Source organism: Juglans regia, chromosome 14 (assembly GCF_001411555.2).
Source record: "Juglans regia cultivar Chandler chromosome 14, Walnut 2.0, whole genome shotgun sequence".
In the NCBI taxonomy this organism is placed as follows: Eukaryota; Viridiplantae; Streptophyta; class Magnoliopsida; order Fagales; family Juglandaceae; genus Juglans; species Juglans regia.
In genome coordinates, this window is record NC_049914.1 from 10,924,749 (window position 1) to 10,950,633 (window position 25,885).

A 25,885-nucleotide genomic window follows, 5' to 3' on the forward strand; every position below is an offset into this window, starting at 1 on the left:
TTTTTTTTTTTCAACTTTAGTGCATCTGACGAAGAAAAAGTATTTTTGAATGCAAAGAGGTGGACCAATGGATTTGACAACGACGACCTTTACCTCTTTTTGACTGACCTTTTCGTCAACCCAACATAAATCTTCAAAATTTTCTGCCTATGTTTCTTAGATGAATAGTCTTCTAAATGTGACTTTGGATTTTAAAGTAAAAGAAAATCTTATGAAGTAACTTATAAAAATAAAAAATAAAATCATATGAAGTGGGTCTTTCTGTATTTGCATTTATAAGATTCCCTACAAAATTTTAAGGTATAAACAATACATGTGCAAGTCGACGCATGTTTGTCCAATAATTGAGCTCTGCTAATCCAAATTTGTGTCTAAACCAAATCACAAGGATACATAATTTTTTTTTAACTTCTGTTACATACAAAACTTTAACGTATTTTTCATGCCCTCTATTAATATAATGAAATTTAATATTTATTTTATACTAAAAAATAATATAATCAATTATATCAATAGAGTGCACAAAAATACATAAAAATAACTGCACTTAAAATTTTAAAAACTTTTTTTATAGCACGGAAGGATACATAATTTACAACATAATTGACAAGAATTAATCTGGAAAGCAGCCACTATTTGAGAGCAGCTATTTTGTACACCCTACATAACATCATCCAAACCACACATTTTGAGAGAGAGGAAGAGGTGGAGAGTGAGACAAAGAGACCGAGACAGAGCTGGAGGGCTTGCGTGTGCGACAGAGAGGGAGAGAGGTTGGCTCAGAGGTGCTCAGGGAGGTGCTCGGTAGGGCTAGAACCGACGCACGATGGCGATAGGGCCGTCTGTGGAATTTTATGGGTAGTTTGCGTGTGCGATAGAGAGGGAGAGGGGACGGCTCGGAGGTGGCTGGGTCTGCGAGAGGTAGTAGCCGGTGTAAGGTGGTGGAGGTGCGGTGGCCGCGTACGGTGGCACAAGTGGAGAGAAATGGGTGAAACCCATTTCGGTTGGGTTACCACAGGGGAGAGAGAGAGCTGTGTGAAGGGAGATCGGTAGTAGCTGGCTTGGTTGTCAACTTGAGGGGGAGTTGTCGGTAGTAATGGTGAGGCTGGGCGGCCTCGGGCTGGACTGGAATCGGGCTGAAGGAGAATCGGATGAGGGGAGAGAGAGAGAAAAAGTGAGGAAAGGGAAAGAGATTGAAAAAAAAAAATCAAAAGATCAAAAATAACTACGTAGTGTATACATTATGTGCACAACTATAATGACCGCTACGAAGCACTACTCAATTGACAATATTTCAATCAGTAAATGGAGTCAACTAAATCCGACGGCTCGTAATCCTTAACACATGACAAAAGCCCTTTCGGCCCAGTTTTTAATTATTTAAAATTATTCGTCGTTTTTTGACTGTTAGCATGGTCGTTTAAACTTTAAAGAAGGATGGCCGTTGAACAGATTTAACTAATATCAACCGTCGATTAGAGGCGGCTGGAATCTCAGCCCTCGATGCCTGTCCAAACGCGTTGCGTTGCCGTTTCTTCTTATTATTTTTTTCTTCCCTTTCCCTCTCGCGCGTTTCCGATCTCCTTCCTCGCATCCGCTCCGAACTCGGGCATAGACGAAAGCCTCTTAAGTCTCAGATTGTCCTTTTAAATACTCTCGCTCGCTCTCTGTACTTTGAATTATTCTTCCTCACACTTTTTCTACTCAGCCTTCAGAGCCATAAAGTTTCGCATAGAGAGGTATAAACACAGAGAGAGAGAGAGAGAGAGTTTGGAGATGGCTGACGTCACGCATATCACCGCCGCCGGTCATGCCGGGGAATTTCCGTCTGTTCCGACGCACGGAGGTCAGTTTATTCAGTACAACATTTTCGGGAACCTCTTCGAGATCACCACCAAGTACCGCCCCCCTATCTTGCCGATTGGCCGTGGCGCGTACGGAATCGTATGGTAATTGATCGGATTTTTCTTCTTCTTTTTGTTCTTGTCGTTTTAGTCTGGTTTGTTTTGGCTGGATTGTATTTTGAAGTTATTTCCGTGGTTGATTTTGTCTTTCGCAGCTCAATGTTGAATTCGGAGACGAACGAGATGGTCGCGATGAAGAAAATAGCGAACGCTTTCGATAACCACATGGACGCGAAGCGCACGCTCAGGGAGATTAAGCTGCTTCGGCATTTCGATCATGAAAATGTAAGGGAAACAAGTGAAAAATGTTTCTTCTTGATTAGTTTTATTCTAGTTTTTACTTGATTCTAGAGAAACTAAAAGATCCGTATATCTCGGTCTGAATCAATTTTGAAAAGCTAATCAACTTCTGGAGGGGTATGATTTTGCATACAGTTTGTCTAGACTACAAATACTGTATTAGTCTTGTACGGACGAATAAGCGTGAATTAATGTGTGAGACTATATATAATCTGAGTTCACTTTAGACATAATGAAGAGATTGACGTTAATATTGTCTAAAAGATGAACTTACAAGTGACTAAAATAGCAGTGTAAAGAAGAAAAAGATTACCATTTTCTGTCGTTTTTTCAGTTTCAATCTCGCGAGTTAGTAGTGTAAAGATAATCATCCTCCTCATTTTCTAATTCCTAGTTGTCTTTTTTCTGTCTCTTTTGGTTTCAAACAGTCATCCTTGAATAAGATGTAGAATATAATAAGATTTAATACGAAATACAATATACTAATTTCTGAAACCTATTTCTACTCATTACAATGCTATTTTGTTATTATATTTTCAAAATGGACTCACAATTCACAAAAATTTCATTCTTAGAAGTTGGTCTAATATAATAGAAATCAAAATATATGGGTATCTACAGGGGAGGAGGGGCATTTCACCCGGTAGCTCTGCCGTTGTTCTGTATTGATTAATGGGCCACTGGTTGACTGTAGAGGGCACGTAAATATTCAATGATGCATAAGGATTTAGCAAGTTACTAGTTTTATCAAACTAAAATCAGTTACAGACAATTGTGTCATTCTTTATGATTGTAGAGCAGTGCTTCTTAATTAAAGAAACTAAAACAAGTTGTGGACGATAGCCTGAATGGCTCGAGTTGATAAACTCTTCCAATGGTAGTGGTTTTCAACCTGGGCCTGGTGACTCACCCGACATTAGAATTTAGATCTCATCAACTTTGCATAGCCTTGTTTTGATGAGTCTTTTCTACTTTTGGATCCTTTTGCTTATACTATGTAATGGGGGATGAGAGGGGAGGAACTTTCTTTTTATTTGAATAAAAGAATTTTACTATTTTAGGGTGATTTTTTTTTTAAATTACATTATATGATAACTATTAATTTTTTTATTAGCCATACATTTAATCATTAGAATTAGAGTAACACTTTTGAGAGATAGAAGTATATTCTGGTCTGTTTTGTGAGCGTTTGCTCTAATAAATGGAATAAATAGCATTTCACATTTATAAACTTTAATTATACCACAAGAAAGTTGAAGTTTATACTTCATCTGATATTTATGAAACATTTATCTTCAGCCCAAGTTATAGGTTTTAGACTTTAATAGATTCGATATACGACTGTCTTATATTATCATCGGATTTGGTAAAGTAGAATCTTCTGCATGTAATACAGATCATAGGCATAAGAGATGTTGTTCCTCCTCCTTTACGGAGAGAATTCACCGATGTTTACATTGCCATGGAACTCATGGATACTGATCTTCACCAAATAATTCGCTCCAATCAAAGCTTATCAGAGGAGCATTGTCAGGTACCATACTTTGCTTTTGAGTCTCACAATTGTATAGCGGAATAGCAACTCAGCAGTCTAGATTATACTTTTCTTTCTATTTTTGAAACTGACATTAATTTCATGATGGTTCTTTGCAGTACTTCTTGTATCAACTTCTTCGAGGACTGAAGTTTATACATTCTGCGAATGTTATTCATAGAGACTTGAAACCCAGCAACCTCTTACTGAATGCAAATTGTGACCTTAAGATATGTGATTTTGGTCTTGCCCGTCCAACTGCAGAGAATGAGTTTATGACTGAATATGTTGTCACCAGATGGTACAGGGCGCCTGAGTTACTGTTGAACTATTCTGATTACACTGCTGCCATTGATGTGTGGTCTGTAGGTTGCATCTTTCTGGAGCTTATGAATAGAAAACCTTTGTTTCCAGGCCGAGATCAAGCGCATCAGATGCGCTTGTTGATAGAGGTAAGGAAAAAAAAAGGCATATCAGGACAAGTTACATTGTTAAGCAAACTATTTTTAACTTCAGTATTTTGTTTTGATCTTAAGTATTTGTTTAGGGTTCGAACTCTAGAAAAGAAATAATCTAACTTAATATGCTTATTATTACAAACTTCCTTTTCTGGTTTTAGTTTTTCAATAAGGCAAATTGCACTTAAATATCTGAGTACATGAACATTATGTGAAATCTCCCATCCTTGCAATTCTGAAGCTGATCATGCTTCAATTTACACATATCTGGTTTTTTTGGAACTATTATGAACATATAGGCGAACTACATTCCCTTTGGTTTGCTTGGCTTCTTTGCTTCCATGACTTGGCATTTGTTTGTGATATGTTAAGGTATATTACTTTGCTTCCATGAGTTGGACCTTTATTTTTCATATGCTATGGTATATTACTGTGTTTAGTGATTGATTCAAAAGTTTCTGAGTAATTATAATAGAACTTCTTACTTTTAATTTATTTTTCTTTAATGCCATATTGGAATGAATTATAAATCAATTTTTTTGTGAGTGATTTCTGCTGGATATATGTGCTTATGCATGCTCTGATTTCTTCAGCTCCTTGGGACACCAACCGAGTCTGATTTTTGGTTTGTTCGGAATGAGGATACAAAGAGATATATTCGCCAACTGCCCCGACATCCTCGACAGCCGTTAGCCATTGTTTTCCCACATGTTAATCCATTAGCCATTGATCTAATGGAGAAAATGTTAACATTTGATCCTGCTAAAAGAATTACTGGTAATTTTCTTATCCCATGTTAGTCATTTTTCATGCTTTCCTGGCTTGCTGAAATTTATTAATTGTTAGTTAGTGTATCATTGTTTGTGTGAATAAGTTTCGTCAATCATCTCCAAAGAGAAGGCAATCACCATATTGAGGTTCACTAGTTACTTGAAACTTACTGCCAGACCAAGTTAGGCGTTCTAAGGCATGTAAAGGTCTTATGCAGTTCATTAAAACGCTTTAGATCCTTAATAGCTTTGGGATTAACATCAAAATGTTTGTTTTCAATTTGATTATTGTTTACAACCTATGGATCATAGCTTGAGAAGCATAGAGTAATGTGTCATCCCCGAATAGAATGTCATCTCCTTGGAATTGTCAAGGGCACTATAAGTACAGAATGGCATGATAAATTCATTTGTCAGTGATGTAAAAGCAAGAAATAAAAATGGAGCAATTAAAATTTAAAAGAATATGTTTCCCTACTATCATGTGTTGGTGATGTCAAAGCAAAGAAAAAAAAGTGTAGCCATGGAAAAGAATATGTTTCCTCATGGGATCAATGAGAAGCAGTTGAACTTGGGATCAAAAAGAATAAGTACAGCTTCGAACAGTTATCTGTTGTTTAGTTTTGAATAATCAAATTAGAAGTGGATGCCACATTAATTCTTTTAGAACCGATCACTAGTAATTAAGAATTTTAGCGACAAGTTAAAGGCTTATTATAATGGAAGTAACAATTTTTTTCTGGTAAAGATTCGCAAGCTGTAGCTATTGCTATTTTATACATCGTAATTGGTTTTACTATACATTTTGTAGAATGGAGCTTATGAGTTGCTTGTATAGTGTAGTGTATAAGCAGCACCTTGATATCTAGGGTACTGTCTCCACCTATAGTGATAGTCAGTTTATGGAACCTTCATTTTTTGTCCCCAGTTATGGTACCCGTTTAAAGGGATCTCTTTCTTCAATATTTTACTCAGCAAGGTTTATCCACATGCACAGACAAACCCAAACATGCTTGCATATGTTTCAAATTTTCAGAATTATGCATTTAATGTCATGCTTTCATCTTTAGATCTGGGAGAATTTAGTGCTTAACACAATTAATGTTGTAAGGTGCCACTACATCAAGTGATCCTCTATAGGCAGAGGGGTCTTTGGCTGTCTTTGGTCCTTCTGTTGTCATATGGAATTAAATTGAAGTGCAGAAGACATGCCTCAAAGTTATATGTTGGGTTTAATGTCAAATTTTCCTTGGATTCAATTTTGTCTGATAGTAATATGTTGCCTCTGGACAGTTGAGGAAGCATTGGCCCATCCTTACTTCGAAAGATTGCATGACGTAGCTGACGAACCAGTCTGCTCAGAGCCATTTTCCTTCGACTTTGAGCAAAAACCCTTGGAAGAGGAGCAAATGAAGGATATGATTTACCAGGAGGCCTTAGCTTTCAACCCAGAACACGCATAGTCAAAAAATGTCTTTGTTCTTGGTCACAGATTGTACAATGTACACCTGCGTTTATTCTATTTCAACTGTAACATTACTTTGGTGTGTCTGCTGATATTACACAAATGACTGTCCATCAGCTGAGTTCAGCCTCTAAATTTATTTTTGAGGCCAGTCCACTAGCAAGGTGTTTTTTCATTTTTTTTTTTCTCTTTTCTTTCTAGAACTTGTATCCCACTTTCTTTGATGTGCTAAATCTTTATTTTGTATATAGGATCCAGTGTAACTCATAACCAATGAGTTAATAAAAATTGACTATTGTTTTGTTCTTTTCCTGTTTGAAGAATCATGAGTTCCTACAGTCCAAATCTTTTGTAGAATTCTATAAATGATAAGATTTTTGTAACATTCTTGATAGCAAGAACACTGCTTGGAATGAACACAAAACCCCAAGAATAGCAAGAGCAGATAAGAAAGAATGCGTAGAACACGAACATAGAAATGATCAATCGCAAGATTCCATTAATATACCTTGACAGGGAATTTTTGAGGAACTCCCAAACTTCCAAAACTCAAAGCTCAAATGATCAAAGATGGAAGTTCTACACAGGCCATGCAACTGCTTTTTTACTCGCCGAGCATGAAAGGAAATCTCAAAATGCAGAGGCTAAAACATAAAACGCACCTTATAACTCCTAACAATCAAAACACCTCGTTTAACTAAACTTCACTCAGGACTCAAACACATTAAATGACATACAATTCTACTTAAAAAAATGCAGTTTATCAATTAAAGGACAACTTGCTACAAGTCGTATACTTCCAAAGACTCCCCATTTCACTAATTCAACAACAGTTAGGGCAGGTTTGGGAGGTGAGATGAAAATTTTGTATTTTGTTTTAGTGTTTAAAATATTATGTTTTAGTATTATTATTGTGTTGGGATTTGAAAAAGTTAAATTGGAATTTGAAAAAGTTGAATTGTTTATTATATTTTGTATAGAGATTTGAAAAAGGTATAATGATGAGATGAGATGAGATGAGAATTTTGTATCTCATCCCACTCTCCAAACCTGCCCTTAAAGTTGTTATTCTTCAATTTGCTTCTCATCACCCTTCTGCTACAATTCTTCCCATAGCAACACATCACCCTTCACCTCATCACAGCCACAACCACTCATCTTCTCTTCAAGATCTTGCCCCAAGCACTCGGGACAATCTCCACCTCTTCAAGGCCTTGCCCCCCAAGCACCCGGGACAACTATAAAACAGTGCCCACCAAAGGAGGGTACAAAGACCTCAGTTTGTACAATAACTCCCACAAGTTATCCTCCATTTAAGTTCCTACCCACTTAACCAATACCTCAGTAGCAGCATGATTACCTACTTTCTTCATTCTTCTCTCATGAATCCTTTCAGGCTCGGGTTGAATAGTACCTCTATCATCAACTGGAGGAAGAGTAGGCAAAGGGGAAATCTGGTCCCCTTAATTTCTTCTTAAGACATGACACATGGAAAACTGGATGAATTTTCAATGTGGGTGGTAAATTCAACTTATAAGCAATTGAGCCAATCTTTTGAATGACTTGAAAAAGACCATTGTGTCGAGCGGCAAGTTCATGTTGTGCCTCATGGCCACTGATTTCTGCCTATAAGGCTGGAGTTTAAGAAAAACCCAATCCCCTTGCTCAAAAGTTCTTTCTGATCTCTTCCTATTAGCATACACTTTCATTCTGTCTTGAGCCTTTTTCAAGTTTTCTTTCAAAAAAGCAAAATATGTTCTCTAGTCTTCAGGTGTTGATCTACTATAGCATTAGCAGTAGTACCTGCCACATAAGAGAGTAATCTTGGTAATGGCATCCCATATAAGGGTTGAAATGGAGAAACTCCTGTGGAGGAATGCACAATTGTATTATAATGTCACTCAGCCATTGGCAACCAAGTATTCCATCTTCTTGGTTTAGATCCAGTATATGCTCTCAGATAAGCTTCAACAGTTTTATTTAATGCCTCAGCTTGACCATCAGATTGAGGATGGTAAGTTGAGCTCATAGCCAAGATGATACCTTGCATTTTAAAGAGCTCTTGTCAAAACAAGCTTGTAAAAATCGCATCATGATCTGAGACAATGGTCCTAGGCAGACCATGAAGCTTGAAAACCCTAGAAAAAAATACTTTTGCCACTTTAGATGTTGTATATGGGCGAGACATAGAAAAGAAATGACCAAACTTGGTCAACTTGTCCACCACAGTTAAAATAACAATCATACCATTAGAACCATGAAGCCCCTCAATGAAGTCCATGGCAATATCAAGCCAAGGACTTGGAGGAATAGCCAAGGGTTGGAGTAAACCTTCTAGCAGCACATTTTCAGAATTAATCACTTGACAAATCTAACATTCTTTCACCACTCTCCTGATATCCTTCCTCATATCAGGCCAATAAAAATCAAACTTAGCCTTTTGTAGAGTCTTATGATAACCAAGGTGAACTGCTTTTGGACTATAGTGGATGCGCTGCAATACTCTTCTCTGAAATAAGGAACCATGAACTATAACTAGTTTCCCTTTCCTAAGAGAAGCCCCTGTTGTAGAGAAAAAATCTTTAGGAACCTGCTCACCTTTTTGCATGCATCAATCAAGTAATCTCGAAAGATCCCAAATAACTCTGCTTAAGATCATTTATCCACACAGTAATAGGAAATGAAATCAGGGCCAAGGTAGTTGAATCCTCTTCCATCTTTCTAGAAAGTGTATCAGCCACTTTATTATCTCTCCCTATCTTGTACTCAACTTTAAAGTCATAACCCATGAGTTTCGAAATCCATTTATATTGTGCTTCTATAGCCATTTTCTGTTCCAACAAATGCTTCAAAGCTTACTGGTCAGTTTTGATTTTAAAGGGCTGACCCAACAAGTATGGTTTCCACTTCCCCACTGCACTCACAAGTGCCAAAAAGTCTTTCTCATAAGTTGATAAGAGTAAAGTTTTTACCCTTAAGAGCCTTACTAAAAAAGGCTATAGGTTGGCTGTTCTGCATCAACACAGCCCCCAATCCAACCCTTGAGGCATCACATTTAATTGTAAACTCTTGGGAGAAATTTGGCAGCTTCAAAATAAGAGGGTGAGCTACAACATTCTTGAGCTGTATAAAAGCTTCCTCAGCTTCATTAGACCATCTAAAACCATTCGTTTTCAACAATAAGGTCAATGGGGTAGCTATTGAACCATAGTTCTTAATGAACTTTCTGTAATATCTAGTTAGGCCTAGAAAACCTCTCAAAATCTTAACTATTTTAGGAATATGGCACTCAATCATAGTTGATATCTTAGTAGTGTCTGCTTTAAGACACTTTAACTCCCTCCCTAGAAATAATGTGGCCTAAATAATCCACTTTCATCATACCAAATCTACATTTAGATATTTTAGCAAACAAAGTATGTTTCTGTAAAGCATAGAGCACTGTCTTCAAATGCACAAGATGTTGAGTTAGAATCTATTTGTTATGAACTCACTAGGTAGAACTCACTCTTAAAAATCAGCTTACAAGAAAAGGGTGTCTAGGGACTTATAAACCATCAAACAATCCCATACTTTTCTAGCAGTATAGGCCCCACATAAATCTTCAGTGTTTTGTCTTTCGCTCTACCAATTTGACCAGTTAATTCGGGCAAGGGATTGAGGACTTTCTTGATTTACATGTTTTAATGCTGCTGTACACGACCTTTTCATCTGACATATGTTGATTTTATGTTTTTGAAAATAACTCTCCGAACCCTTATAATAATATTAATTCAAAATTTTGAATAGAATCTCCAAAGGAAGTAAAAAAATAAAAAACAAAAATGAACAAAAACCTTAGCTCCGCTCAATTTCTATGCCAATTTTACCTTTCTACAACAACACTTGGTTTTGTTCTTAGAAGATCACCGCCATACCCATAGATTATTATCAATGCCCCATTATCCATATATCATGAATCCAACAGTAACTAATACATGAAGTGTTCGAATTTAGTAATAGCAGTTTCATGCTGCACATCCTTATTTTTAGATATTTGCGGTGTTTAGTCTCGGCTGTAGATTCATTCATCAAGGAGCTCAGCTTCAAATTGACCTAATTACTAAATGGGGAAAAAGAATTCCACTACCAAATTCATATTAAATCAGAAAATTTCTTGTAACACCCCCATCCCCTAGATTTAAGAATAACATCACTTTTAGAAATTTAGGGACCCAAAATGCTACTAACCTTTAAAATCATTTACGTAGAAGCATAATATAAAATATTCTATAATTTAAAATAAACATAAAAACTGTCTAGGCCTCTATTTCGTCTTCTCGAGTCAAGTTTCATCCTGCAATATCTTTTTCAAATTGACAATAATATGGGGTGATTAAAATATTTAAAATATACTAAAAAATAAGAAGAATACTTATACATCATGCAATAAAAATAATATAAATATAGAATCTTTTTGAAAAACATGCATAATTAAAACGTATACCAACATAAACATGTAACATGAATTATACATAACTCGTTGAACTTATCTTTCTATTTTTTTAATGGCCAGCACACCTTAACCCCCGTGTGTAGGGTTGTGTGCCAATTCCATTGTCTGTGGCCACAAAGGGAACTACTTAACTTATCATAACATATATTATGGTGGACCACGCTTAGGTTCATGACTTGCACATCCACTAGGGGTGTAAACTCAAACCGAAAAATCAGAAAATCGGTCCAGATCGGATTGAACCGGACCGATTTTACCAGTTTTGAACCTGTCCGGTCCGGAACCGGTTTTTAAAATATAAAAACCGACCGGTTCTGGTTCCGGGATTTTTTGGCCCAGACAGAATCGGACCGGACCGGTTGATTAAAAAAAATAAAAAATAATATTTTTATATATAAGTTTTATATATAATGTATAATTATAAATTTTTATGTGAAATTTTATATATAATATATATATTCATATATGAAATAATTTTTTATTATAATTAATTTATAAATTATTACATAAAATGTTAATACTAAATCACTAAAAGTTTATAACTAATACTAATATATAACTTATAAATATACCAATAGTCTAATATTAATATTATTATATAGTCTAATATATTAATAAAAATATAAAACAGTTTTTTTTTAAATCAAAAATTTTTTTTATAAACAAATTTTTAATGACAAATTGTGAAACTTACATTTTAAAAAAATCAGAAAATTGGACTGGACCGAACCGGAAACTGGTAAAACCGGAAGTACTGGTTTAGGAGGGTAACCAGTGCGTAATCGGTTTTGAAAAATACAAAACCGGTACATACCGGTTCAGATCTAGATTTTATCCAAAACTGAATCGGACCGGACCGGTTACACCCCTAACATCCACCCATTATTGCATTGTTACAATGCATCTCTTATGACCATTCTTAAAAGCTTTTTTCATAACTTATCTTTTATCATTCTTAACATGATGCATGTATATACATAATGACATAACTTATCATAATCATAAATAAAAACATATAATAACATGATATTGAAATTCACTTTCATCATTTCATAGCTTGGTACATAAAAATTGGCTTTCAACAAAAAGTCATACCTACATAGTACTTTAAAAACATCATTTACCTTAATGTAAGAATATGATCATGCTACTTACATATTTTATAAAATATGTGCGACAATGAAGGGTGCGATCATATTACTTACATAATGTAAAAACATCTGACAATGAAGGGAATGATCATAATACTTACCTTGCAACTTTGGACATCAATTAGCACATTGACAATCACCTAGTAAATAAATATGTAATCACATCAATTTATAATCTCACATGCCATACTTTAAAGACTAAACCTTCTCTAGTTGCACTACCCGAATACCTATTAAGGTTCTAAATATTCAATTTGCCCTTAAGTTTTGGTAGATCACTTTAATCATATTAGTTCATCATCCTTCATCATTCATCATTCATCCTTCATCATAATTCATACCTATGTACTCTAAGATCTTCAAACAAGCCTTTACTACATGTCACTTGAATTGCTCATGATGTCTCTTTGTAAAATCTGTCCCTATGTTTAAACCATCAAAATCGTGGGTCCAAGTCCTCAAACATGTACGATTTTATTCAAATAACTATCCTATATGTGTGCTTGTCCAATCCCGTGTATAAAGATGTATTTTTAATGCCATAAAACCTCATTCTAAGCCCTTTATGAAATCCGAATTTTACTAACTTCATATGATCTCATGGCATTTGTTTAACATACCTATCATTAAAAGAGAAAAGGAGAGAGGGAGAAAGTTACCTAAAGGAAAAGATTGATCCTAAGGTTGGGTTAAAGTACCCGATTTGGAGTACACGGCTTGGATAAGTGGTTTGGATCTTGATCTTCTTTCTTAGGGTATGGTGTGAGCATCATAGCAAGGGTTAAGGGGCTTAGAGTCTTTGGTTAGCACAAATATAAGAGAATTTTGTGGCCTTGGAGGGGCTTTACTTGGGGCTCATTTAATGATGGGTAGGCTCTCTTATGAGGTCTATAAATAGAGTTTGGAGGGTGTAGAATCTAAGTGGTGTAATACGTCTTAATGTTGTGCGTTTAATAGTGTTTGAATGTGATTTAGAGTCATAGTTGTCCTAGGAGTTGTGGTTGCCTTAGGAGTTGTGTTTGACTTAGGAGTTATGGTTAGAGTAGGAATAGATGACTTGTAATTAGAGTAGAACTAGACTTAGCTTGCAACCAAAAGTGTAGTGCAAGCAAGTTTTGGGTATAACATTGTAGGCTCACTTTCATGGGCTATATGGGTTTAGTAATGATAGGTATAAGTTGAAGTTCCATGCAAATTGTTTTTATAAAAAAGTGAGTTATATTGATAAAAAAATAATTTTTTTATAATTTTTTAAAATGATATTTATTTTTTTATAAAGACTTGTGCAATTTTAAAGCTTGTAAAAATCATTTATCTAATCATAATACAAACTCGGCCCTCTAAAATATATTTATGTCTCTACCATGCGACAAACGCCTTTTCTTCCTTATTTTTTGTCATTCTATTTCTTTTTTTCTTTTTTTTTTCTTTCTCCAAAAGAGAAGATGAGGACGACCAACACAGCTATCTTTCCTGCACGTGAGCATAAGAGCTCCTCTCCGATTCTATTTCCTCTTCCATTTGTGAGTTAAAATTGTAAAATCCAATCTCTACTCCATTTCTAGTTTTATTTATTTTTACAGCCCTTGCATTATTAATTTTGGATAAATGATTTTTGTTAATATGTAATATTTGATGACAACTCTTTGTTTGGATGATTTCTTTTTTCTTTTTTAATTTCTGCCTATCTTTTTTGAGTTATTTATTTTGTATTTGTATATTTTGTTTTTAATTCGTTTTTTATTTAATAGTTTCCGTACGCGCTCTCTCTCAAACTCGCAACGTTAGGGTTCCTTTTTGGTTTTCGAACATGGGGAGGATGGAGAGGCAGAAGGCGAAACTTGATCTCGACGAAGACGGCAAAACAGATGATGCTCGAAAGTCTTCATATTCGGTGGTGGTATTGAGCAGCAGCGACGACGAGGAAGCGAACGAGGATCTGAGCCTGAAGATCGTCGAGAAGGCCTTGTTAACGCGTGCGTCAAAGCTGGTTGCGGAAGATACTGTTCCGGATGGAACTCAAGGCTATAATGGTGGCGGTGGATCTTCTGGTGTTGTCACTCTGTCTTCCTCTTCTGCGTTGGAAGAAGAGGTTGTTGAAGTCCCCAGTGGCAGTGACGGAATTGTTGGTTCGGTTACTGTTAATTTGGGGAAAAGGAAGGTTGTGAAGAGGGAGAGGAGGAAAAAGATTAAGAAGACGGCAACTGCAGATAAGACTGTGAGTACATTACATCTTTGGCTCTGTTCTTTTTCGGCTAATATTGCATCAATGAAAAGTTTTACAAGCGCCTTTTTCTTTTTGGCTTCTCTCAGACACCGGTTGTTTTGCTCGGAAAATTACGAGGGTTTTTTTTTATAGGATTAAGATTAGTATGTTAATTCCCCGACAAAAGGTTGCCCTCCTATGCTCTTATGATCAAGGAATTTAGGTGGAGAAAATTTAAATGTTTTCTTTATAGGTCTCCAAAGTTAAATTCTCGGTTGTCCAACATCTTGAATGAAGTATTTTTTTTAGTCTAGGTTGAGTTAGCGATATCGTTTTTGGGAGCTAAGGAATATAATTTATTAAGTTCCTAACAGAGGAAAAAATGTTCGTTTTGGCTTCCGTGATGTAGTTTCTTTGTTTCAGAGAAGTCACGAGAATTCGAGTTTGCTCTGTCTCATACTTGCACATATATATTGTTGTAGGTCATTGTTGCAAAAGACGAAGAGAAGGAAGAGGTGGTCAATGCCTCTGATCTTGTTGAGTTCGTGGAACCAAATGCTGTTGAAATAACTGACAACATTGTGTTCCGGAAGCTTCTTGTGAGTTTATATATTTGCTTTGAATATTAATCTTGAAAATACAATTACATATGAAGCCTTACTTTGTTATTTCTGTTATTTCCATTGTCTCAGCGGGGGCCAAGGTATTTTGATCCTCCAGATAGCAGTTGGGGAACATGCTTTAAATGTGGGGAAGAAGGTCATTCAACAGCGAACTGTACGACAGTTAAGAGAAGGAAGCCATGCTTTGTTTGTGGGAGTTTAGAGCACACGGCAAAGCAATGTTCAAAGGTGCATGGGAAAGGAATTGAAGCTACACTTACTTTTTATGATTATATTAGAATATTTTAGCCTCTAGGTGTTCTCTAACATGCCTGAGTTGAATTAAGGCCCCTTTTTTTTTCCTTTCTCTCTTTATAATATTTCTGAGTGGCTTCGGATAATACTTGAACTTTCCATTGGAATAATTATTTTCTGCAGTAATAGTTCTTGTTTTCTTCATCATTTTCATGATCATCCGGGGTTGTACCCTTGAGTGATTGGGAAATGGCAGAACCTCAATTATGCCGCCTCTCCCATTTCTTGGTTTGAAATGCTCTGAATTATTTTACATTCAAGGATAACCTTTAGCAAAACATATCCGTGTGACCGTGCCCCCATTTAATAAAAAAATGCTTAAATCCTAGTTCTGTCCAATGTGTGTGGTGTGTGCACTCAGAAACGCCAATATAGAAAAAGTGAAAGCACACAGACGCGCTTTTACCCTAAAGTTATATGTATATGCAATACATGCATGCGTGTTATGTGTAGACAAGTTTGCACATGAGTGAACGAGCATGGTTGCATATATAGTGCATTTTTACTCACTTTTTTATTTATTTGTAGGGACAAGATTGCTTTATCTGCAAAAATGCTGGCCACCGAGCTAAAGACTGTCCAGAAAAGCACAAGGGTGGTTCTTCAAGTTCAAAAGTTTGTTTAAAATGTGGGGATTCTGGACATGATATGTTTTCATGTAGGAATGATCCTTCAACTGATGATCTCAAGGTTTCTTACATGCCATTTTTCTGTTATTTGCTAGAGGTTTATGACTTTATTTCATATCAATTTGAACAAAAATTGGTTTGAATTCTAAAATTCTTGGTCAATAGTTAATGTTTTGTCTCTTATTTGCTTAATCAGGGAATACAATGTTATATCTGCAAGAGATTTGGCCATTTATGTTGTGTCAGCTCTGCTAATACTAGCCAAAGAGTAATTTCTTGTTACAGATGTGGTCAATGGGGCCATACTGGCCTGGTAAGTTATATGCTATGTTTTAAATGACCTCTACCTTTTTGGGCGATGCAAGTGTGCATGCATGTGCTTGTTGCCTTATCTTCTGGAATATGGTTGAACATTGAAGTTGATATGAGAATCGTAAAATGCTTATTGACTTATTCATTACTTAAAAACACTTATGGACTTATTCATTACTTAAAAACACTTATTGACTTATTCATTACTTATCAAAAGGTAAAAGAAAAAAAAAGAACACTTGTTGACTTATTGAAACATAGTTATTCGCATAAGAATGATAAGCTCAGGTAGATAATAATGGATAGGTGTTGTTGCTCTTGTATATGTCCTGTGTACTTGGGCTATGCTTTTTTCTCTCATTAATAGAACTCATCTTTTCTGATCCAAAATAGAAGAGTGATACGCTCAAGCAATCTTGTCTTTGTTGTTTCCATTTGGTGTTTCAGTTTTGTGTAATATAATCTTATCTATATACTATGAAATCAAATCAGGAAATTGAAGAATAAAGGGAGGGCATTGTGAAGGTGATCTTGTAGTGGGATGTTCGGGTAGAGGATTAGTTTTATGGAAACAATGGGCTGGGGTTGGGGAGGTGTGTTACATTCCAATTCAAGCTTGGTGTATTTTGGGTAGGTTTCATGGGATTTTTGGGTCTTTAGGGGCTCTCTTGTATGGGCTAGATGTTTTCTTGTATACGTCCAGTGTACTTGGTTACACCTATTGATATATATATATATAATACTATTAATTATAAAAAAAATGAAATCAAATCAGGAAATTTTGCTCCTATAAAGTCACATGGTCTACAATCCAGTTATGTTATTATTAAATGATAAGTGCCCTTATGAAGCCAAGTCATCCACTCCTTAACTATTGTACATTTAAATAAAAATTTAGCCAATATGTCATTATGTTAAACTTATTAAATGAAAAAATATATCTAACTAAATTAGTAATTTTTTTTAAAATTAAACATTAGTAAAAAATATTACATCTAACTAAACTAATATATTTTTATATAAATTACTAGCCTTTTAATTTTTTTAACACGTGTTATGACTTCAGTTTTGTAACAATAGATACCTAAATGTTATTAAATTTCAGAATAAGCTAAATTGTCCATTGGTTTGAATTTTGATGACTAGAGTTGTTTTTCATTCTAGGTAAAGAGCTATTGGTTTCTCTTTACTCTATCAAAGTTTGTGACATTTCGTATCACTAACATAAAAATAAAAGAGACTAAGGGGAAAACGGATCATGGTGCTCTACCAATATTTTAGAGATTAAAGTGCCAATTGACACCCTTTTAGAGGTTTTCTTTATTTTATAATTGCTCAAGGTATATTAACTTTGTCAGATGGGGTACTTATAAAAATAAATAGTTAAATTAGATAGAGTATTTTTCATCGACTAGTAATATATATTTTAAAAGTTCTAGCATTTAGTGAGTTTTGCTCCTGTTCACTTGCATCTTCTTTCCCATTAGGGGGGTGTAAATTAGATAAAGTTTTCCCAACACATGATTTTAGGGGTGTAAAATTTTTAGTCCGGACTGGGAAAACTGACCAGACCGAAAATTGGCTTGGTCAGTTATGGTCCTCCATTTGGGGGACCAAATGGGTTTTGGTCCGGTTCCAGGGTCTGTGATTTTTGGACCGACCGGACCGAAACCGACTGAACTATATATATTTAAAAAATATTATATATATTATATTATATAATAATTGTATAAGTTAATTATGTAATTTTCATATAATCTGTTAGCATTGAACATATAAATTGTTAAATAATATATACTATCAATTAATAATATATCATAAATCATATGATAATTTATATCGTTATATGTAGATATATTTATACATACTCTACTAGTTACACTTAATTAAATTAATTAGGTAATTTTTTTTTTAAATACCTAAGTTGCAAGCAAGCATGAATAATCTATGTATAATGAAATTATTTGATATTCATTAACCATATATAAAATGTTGGACATTATTAATAATTATGCATACTAAATAGTAAAGTCTAAGTTAATAAAGTAGTAACTCTCAACACCATAAATATAATTATAGTTAAATATTTTTTTAAATGAGTTAGTTACATAATTCACATTAATAATTCACTTAATTTTAATTTTAGTAGTTTAAATAATTTATTTATTAATTTATTTGCAAATAAAAAAAATAGATGAAACAAAATAAACAAAATAATTGGAGCGGTCCGGTCCAGGAAAATGATGGACCGAAAGTTTTGGTCCATCATCCCCCGGACCGGACCGGACCGATTTACACCCCTACATGATTTAGTTTTATTAACTCATGCATGTTTAATTTTGTAACTAATGGATTCCTAAAAGGCTATTGAGTTTTAGAGGAAGGTAAGAAAGGCTTATTTAAGTTATGAATCTGCATGATTATAATTACTCTGACACACTATATAAAGAAATTTTGGTCCCTTTCCCCACATAAGTAAAGTTTGTGAGTTATCTCATCACTAACATGCAAGCACAAGGAAAGAGAGAAGAAAAGACCAACTGGATCAACCAAATTTTGGAGATCAATGTACTACTTCAAATCCTCTTGGGTGCAAACAATCTCTAGGGGCCATTGAACTGGGGGATTTTCCCCTTGAATTACCCAAAGTGCACTTGCGAAAAACTCCTTGCTGAGGGCCTGTGTGCCCCCTGGATTAGTTGGGACGCTGTTCCTAGACACTCGGTGCCAATCAAAAAGATCAATGTACTTAAATTGGTGCATTTATAAAATTTGTAACTTCTCAAGATATATAATTTTTCATTCAAGAACTTCAAGTCTGTGACTATTTGTTTCAGAAGCCCGAGACATTTTATCTTTCCTGTTTTGGAAATATTTTACCTTGTTGGAATAGGACATGGATGGCCTATGTTGAAATGTATGCAAGTGAGAGTTTCAATTTCATATTAGGATTACTTCATTCTTTCTTGTGATTGTCGGGTTTAGAGCTTTTGTGGAATTAAACTGGCAAATTATTTTTAGAAATGATCTTTTCGGCTTCATTAAACCTTTTATTTTGAGCAAGTATGTAGTTTTGATTGATGGGTAATTTGGGCATCTATAAATATTTGTCATTACTTTTGGAACTTTCCATGTTTTCTGAAATTTCTGAGATTTATGTATTTTCATTTTGATAGCATCTTGGAACTGTTGGTATATATCGTATCATGAAATGTTCTCACTTTTTGACATAGGCACCAGAGTTCCTAATTTTATAAACACGTAGAAATTTTTATTTTGCTTATTTGTTTGAAGCAGCTTTTTTGACATAGGCACCAGAGTTCCAAACTTTTTGACATGGGATTTTATTTCAATAGGCATGTGCAAAGGTTTCTGGAGAAGCCAGTGGTACAGGTTCACCTGGTTCATGCTTCAAGTGTGGTGAAGGGGGACATTTTGCCCGTGAATGCATGAGTAATGTTAAAGTGAGATCTTCTTATCCATTTGGTGTTAGTTTGCACCTTCCCCCTCTATGGCTTCTATTCAACCTGTAAAATATGTGTTTCTAATATCAATTAAAGCGAGTGCTATTTCGACTTTCTGCAGGCTTACAAGAGGAGTAGGAACATTTCAGCCCCAACTCTGCGAGTTCACAGAGAAGAGAATGGCTACTCAGAACTCAAATCTATTCCTTTTGATCTTGGCAAGGTTCGTAAAGGGAAGAAAACCAGAGATGAAGGAAAAGGTGTTACGACACCACAAAAATCAAAACGGAAAGGTGGCTGGATACTGGAGGATCCTGGAGACCTTACTACACCCCAAAAATCAAAACGCAGAGGTGGCTGGATAGCAGAGGATCCTGGTGATTACTTGAATAGAAAATCGAAAAAAAGCTTGAGGTCTCCTGCAACACCATCGACTAAGGGTCATAAGATCTCTTCTTTAAGTGCTGATGGTCACGCTTCAAGTTCTCGATCATCCAATAAAGCAATCAAGGTTCATTCTGGATCTTTGATGTCCGAAGGACCATCCAAGGCCTATCGGCCCAGATTTTCAGCATCAAGGTTTGGCAACTTTGGCAGCGATGGGCTGCAGAGAAATCATGGTTGGTGAAAGGAACCCAATTTAATCTTTGAACAACAGCCACAGGGAGAGAGAAATCTTTCGGCCCAGATTTTCAGCATCGAGGTTTGGCAACTTTGTCAGTGATGGGATGCAGAGAAATCATGGTCGGTGATAGGAACCCGATTTAATCTTTAAACAACAGCCACAGGGAGATAGAAATCAGAGGTAATTGAGGATTAGGTTCCCCCCACCTTGTACTCTTGTAAGTTCCCCATGTTATGGTTTATAGATATTTAATTTTTATGTTGGTTTAAAGGCGTTGGTGCACACCCTTCGATCTTATGTACATGCACACAAGCATGTTTCATTGCCCAACTAGTGAGGAGCACTTGTGTTGTAATTTGAGTTCAAATAATTAAAACTCGCAATGCTTCTTTCCATGAGCATTGTTGCTTCTGCATTATAGTTTATTTTTTCCAGCTATAAAACCCACCTGCTGAATTGTCAATTGGGTGTCTTCATAGTTTTTACTAATTTTTGCTCGTCTTGATTGTTTTCCTTTGTTGATTCCACGACTTGACTCCAGCATTGGATTTGGTTAACATGACTGGGCTGTAGTCCTTTTCGTTTGAGAAGTCATAAATATTGGCAAAGTTGACTATGCTCTACCAATTTTGAAAATCATTAATTTGCTAAAGACACATTGACATGGCCTGATGCTTGACATATGAAAGAGGAGCATAGGCTCCCTTTTATAGGCTATCAAGTTATTGAAAGAAGGTGAGAAAGCAAATATTAACCCACACGTTAAGGCTGATTTGGATATTGAGTTGAGCAGTTGAGTTAAGTTTTTTATGAATAGTAGTGAATTGAGTGGTGGAGGGAGTTATGTGGGGCCTATCTAAACTGAGTTTAAAGTGTTTGAATGTTAAGATGAGTTTAATACTTTTTATGGGAAATTGAAAAAGGTTGTGGATCCCATGTATAAAGATGTTTTAAGTTGAAAAAGGTTGTGGGCTTCACGTGTAAGAAAGTTTTGAGTTGAGATGAGTTTAGTAATTTGAGAGTTGAGTGTTTGGATGTTAGATTCAGTTTAAAATTAGACTGAACTCAGCTGAGCTCAACTGAGTTTGGAAACTAAACGCAGCCAAATTGGTTATTTGAGAAGCTTTGAAAATGAAGAAACTTCTAGAGAAGGCAGTGTTGCTCTCACTCCTTTTTAACGGTCCCTCCCCTCAACACTGACTTCTCTCCTTGAGTGAGTAGTCATATAATCTGGCTAGCAAAACTTTACAAACTTGAAAGAACTTTCCTTGATAACATGTTCTTGTCTTGATTTTCTACCCTAATAGATTCCATCTTCACCTATTCTTATAGCTAGTCTTGATCTTCTATCTTTCTCAATGTTACACTGTGGATTCTATAACTTTCTTCAATGATAGCTATGTTAGCCATACTTAGGGTTCGGCTTTTAGGTTGACCTTCCTCCATCCTTTTGTCTTATGTTCTATATGCTCCTATTTGCCACATGTTTGCTACTATTTAGCAAATTTACACCAATTAGGGCTACATGTTCATCCATGGACTATAGCTCTTAAGAACATGGTGGTACATTGTCTTTTGGCTCACTCGATTTATCCCTAATCAGCTTAGAATATGACAATGTGGCTACTTTAAGTTGACCACTGGGATGATACTTGATCAAACAAAGTTTTAGAAATATAACGAGTAATGGTGGGGTTACATCATCTCGACCCTTTTCTTTTCTCATTGTATCTATTAAAAATACATCGAATTTCCTTCTCATCAAAACTTGATCTGGTACAAACACTTAAAATGTATACCACCGAATACTTTGGAGTAACTCAATGTAGGCTTGATGCTTCTCAATTTTTGGTAGGGTGAGATGACCTCGATCATTGCTTGTGGTAGCTTATTGATCACGAGTTGTTCTCATGCATTCTGCCCAAACTCAGCTTGTCTCTTTGTTCGCATGCACCATGACTTGAAAAATCGTTGCCAAGTGATGGTTCTCTGTCTCAGCCACTCTGTTCTACTGTAGAGTGTTTGGGCATGTCAGATGTCTATGTATGCGACATTCTCGCAGATGGTTATCAAACTCTCGAGATATACTCTCTCCCTTGATGTCTGTGCAGAAGCACTAAACCTTCCTTCCGATTGCACCTTTGACTTCTTTTTTAAACCCCTCAAGCTTTGCAAGAAATTCATATTTTTCTCTCACAAAATATACCCGTTATACCTTGCGAAATCATTGATGAAAGTCCTTATGTACCAATCACTACCAATAACTACTTCCTCACTTGATTAGGCACATTAGAATGAACAGGCCCTAATCGTTCTTTTGCCATTTTGTTGCTCTTCACATTGTAATTTGTAATTGGTGTGTTTTGCCATATTGGCACCCTGCATAGATGATATGTCCTTGTACTTTGAGCTATGGAAGACCTTTATGTAGAAGTTTATTCATCATAACATTCAGTTGGTGATAATCAACATGTCCTATCTTGCATGCCACAAATCCATAGTGTCATTCTTCTGTTTCTTGTCCATGAATGCAAACTCTATTGACATGACGCAGATTGACTCCACCCTTCTTCCTTCTAAGATGACTCACCAATAGGTTTTAAGCTTTTGTTCATATTTCCATCTTTATTGCCAAATTAATTTAATTTCCTTGGGCTGCCAGCTATGATACTTGCAACAAATTCTTCTTCATGCCAGGTACATGATAAAATTTTTGTAAATGTACCTCATCAAGACTAACTGATCACTGTGCTACCAGTGCAAGTAATTGGCAATCTTGTGTTGTTGATAGTCATTTCAGCTCTCTTGACTTTATATTTCAACATGCTCTCTAGCCTCTCCTCATCTCTAGTCATGTGATTGGAGCAACCTGAATCCACAATCTCATAATTTACTCCCCTGCCTCGTTTACAACTAGGATCATTTCCTCAGCCTCAGTCCTCATATAATTTTTTCTTGAGAAACAAGCGGCAAGCGCTGAGTATGTCCCATGCTTCCTTAGGTTAGTGAGTTAGTGATACTTAGAATGTCTTCTAGCATCTCCTTTTTCACTGTTTTCTTGATCACAAACATAGTCTCTCCGATTTTAATTCACCACTTCCAGATTAACTCAACATTTTCTACAAGCGATGGTGTAGTGTCACTACCATCCACAATCTCCGAAAGATTTCGTCCCGGCAGATGACTCCATACAATTGCTAGTTGCTGCAAGTATTCAGCTTTCTATTAAGACAATAAGTTGGAGATTCGCTATTGTGACATGCTTCACAAACTAACAAGCTTCACTAGTTCAGATTGTGCATGAACAATAATCTCTTCACAAACAAACAACTCACACCTTTTAGAGCCAGACCCTGATATCAAGTTGTCGGACTTAGTAAAATCTTTGATGGCGAATTGCTTAAAAAATATGAACACTTTTATTATGAGAGTATAATACAATAGCTTTTAGGAATATTCAACAGAAACACTATGATTAGAACACCTGAACCACACACCCATTCAAACTCGCTGTACACTAGGATAAAATTGCACACATGACTAGATGAAAGCCGGCTCAGAATACTTGGGTCTCTACCCACTACGGGACACCTCATCACTACCACACATCATAACAGCTCCCTTAATTTTGACCTGCCACTCTTAAGACTTTGGTCCTTTCCAACAGTTAGAGACACACGTTCACTTAACTCGACAATTGCATACTAAGGAGGAGCATGAGCTCCCCTTTTAGGCTATAAAGTTAAAGAGAGTGTGACGCCAATAAAGAGATCTTACAAAAATGAATTTATGAATTAAAGTGGTTTAATGCATTAGATCTGCTTTACAATAACAAATAATTTTATAATATGAGACACCATATCAAATCACGTCGTTTTAGAAGTTTGGTTTTTGTAAGATTTCTTTGTATAACTAAGTATTTATCTGATTTCAATGAAAGGTGAGAAAGCAAATATTAGTTAAGAGTTGGCTATTTGAAAAGCTTTGGGAATGAATGAACTTTTAGAGATTTTCTGATGGAGATTTGCCATGGTGGGTGTGATAGTGCCTTTCCCAGGACCACTGTTAATAAACACAGAAGGCCAACATGAGCAATCGTCGCAACCTCCAGAAAGAGACGTGTGCCTAGCAAGACGCTTCACTTTCTTGCATCCTCTTTTGAGTAAACTCTTCACTTGTAAAATGAGTAATTCCATAGAAGATGTCTGGTAAAGCTCCATAACAGAGAATTCTTACTCCTTTTTATATCATTGAAATCTTTAGTCTCACCCAAAACGAGTGAGAAAACTTAAGCACCGGCCTCAAGCTCAAAGAGTGCAATATTTTGTTTTTGAAACATATTTGACAAAGCAACTTGGGTCACTAAGAGTAGCTATTATAAGGAGACTGAAAATGTGAATTTTAAGAGTTTGGCTAGTATTAGGTTGGCTAGTATTAGGTAACTAAGATAATAGACATCATCTTGAGTTTAAATTATGTGAGTTGTTGAATGTAAAAGATTTTGAGTTTGTTTGGAGTTTGCAATTAAGTGTTTTAGATAAGTCAAAACATGTAATTCCGAATCTCAAGGTTATTATTTTATCCATTGAAGAATTTGAATTTGAAACGGCTACAAGTCTTTGAAGATAATTCTATGCAGTTATCAAATTGTTAGCAAAACTGTCGCGATAGATTCAATTTGTCAGTAGAATATCACTGGGACTTAGAAACTGATTCCATAAATATATTTAAACTGTCATACTAACTAGGAATAGTAGAGATTTAATTCTGGAGATTTTTTAGAGCACTTTCAATGCTTATTTTGGTGAGAAAATTTTCATATTATTTTTTTTTCTCAAAGAGTGTGATTATGACCCAAGGTTCAGATAATGTGATCGGTTCAACCACTAGAGTTCCAGCAGGAAAGTCAATATTTGAAGATCGTCAGGGGTTCTGACTACTACTGTGGTAGAGATAGACGGGTTAAATAAGAGTATCAATTGACAAATATTTTGTAATTGAAACTTTTTTGTAAAAGATTTTCAAATAGTGGATTGAGGTTTCTGGGTAAGCTGGCCCGTAGGATTTTACTTTGAAAATGTTCTTTAAATGGTTTTCCTCTCATTATCAATTTTTGTGTTATGCAATTGATTTATTTTGTATTAATGTTGTTTTTATTGAATACTTGCATGGATATTGATTAACAAATTGATTGATAGAATTGATAGATCTTTATAAGTTTGACTGTACAAGGGTATTTTGGAAAATTTCAATTGGCATCAGAACGTGGTTCACTTATTCAAGTGTGATCCATATCCTTGTAGACCATGTCATCATCATTATTAGCCCTTCCACATTTTGATGGGGACAACTGACTTACTCAAAAATGAGCAGCACAAAGGCTATCCTAAGTGCAGGATGATGTCGCGTAATAATTAAGAATAAATTCTTAAATCGTCTCCTCAGGAAAAGTTACTTAAAATCAAATTCGTTTAAAATGGTGAAAATATTCACAAAAAGAAAATAAAAGTGGTGGTATGTGCAATGGATAGATGAGTGCAACAATAATGAAAAGGGCACTAGTCATGGACTAGATTCATATTTTTAGATTTTTGAGTATCGAAATGAAATGTAAAAGACTAACAAATAGAAATTAACAATAAAAAAAATCAACGA

General features: G+C 35.5%; 2 protein-coding genes across 2 annotated transcripts; both read left to right on the plus strand.

The window, feature by feature from the left end:
• Positions 1-1,540: 1,540 nt before the first annotated feature.
• LOC108989647 (mitogen-activated protein kinase 3-like) lies at positions 1,541-6,743 on the plus strand. Its single transcript, XM_018963328.2, has 6 exons — positions 1,541-1,949; positions 2,060-2,189; positions 3,601-3,738; positions 3,858-4,190; positions 4,790-4,973; positions 6,260-6,743. Exons 1-6 carry the CDS (start codon positions 1,777-1,779, stop codon positions 6,427-6,429), a joined length of 1,128 nt encoding a protein of 375 aa, XP_018818873.1. The 5' UTR covers positions 1,541-1,776; the 3' UTR covers positions 6,430-6,743.
• A 7,092-nt stretch (positions 6,744-13,835) lies between these two features.
• On the plus strand, positions 13,836-20,648 carry LOC108989653 (zinc finger CCHC domain-containing protein 7-like). The gene is made up of 7 exons (XM_018963339.2): positions 13,836-14,295; positions 14,766-14,882; positions 14,976-15,134; positions 15,729-15,890; positions 16,026-16,142; positions 19,498-19,605; positions 19,727-20,648. Exons 1-7 carry the CDS (start codon positions 13,888-13,890, stop codon positions 20,231-20,233), a joined length of 1,578 nt encoding a protein of 525 aa, XP_018818884.1. The 5' UTR covers positions 13,836-13,887; the 3' UTR covers positions 20,234-20,648.
• Positions 20,649-25,885: the final 5,237 nt, after the last annotated feature.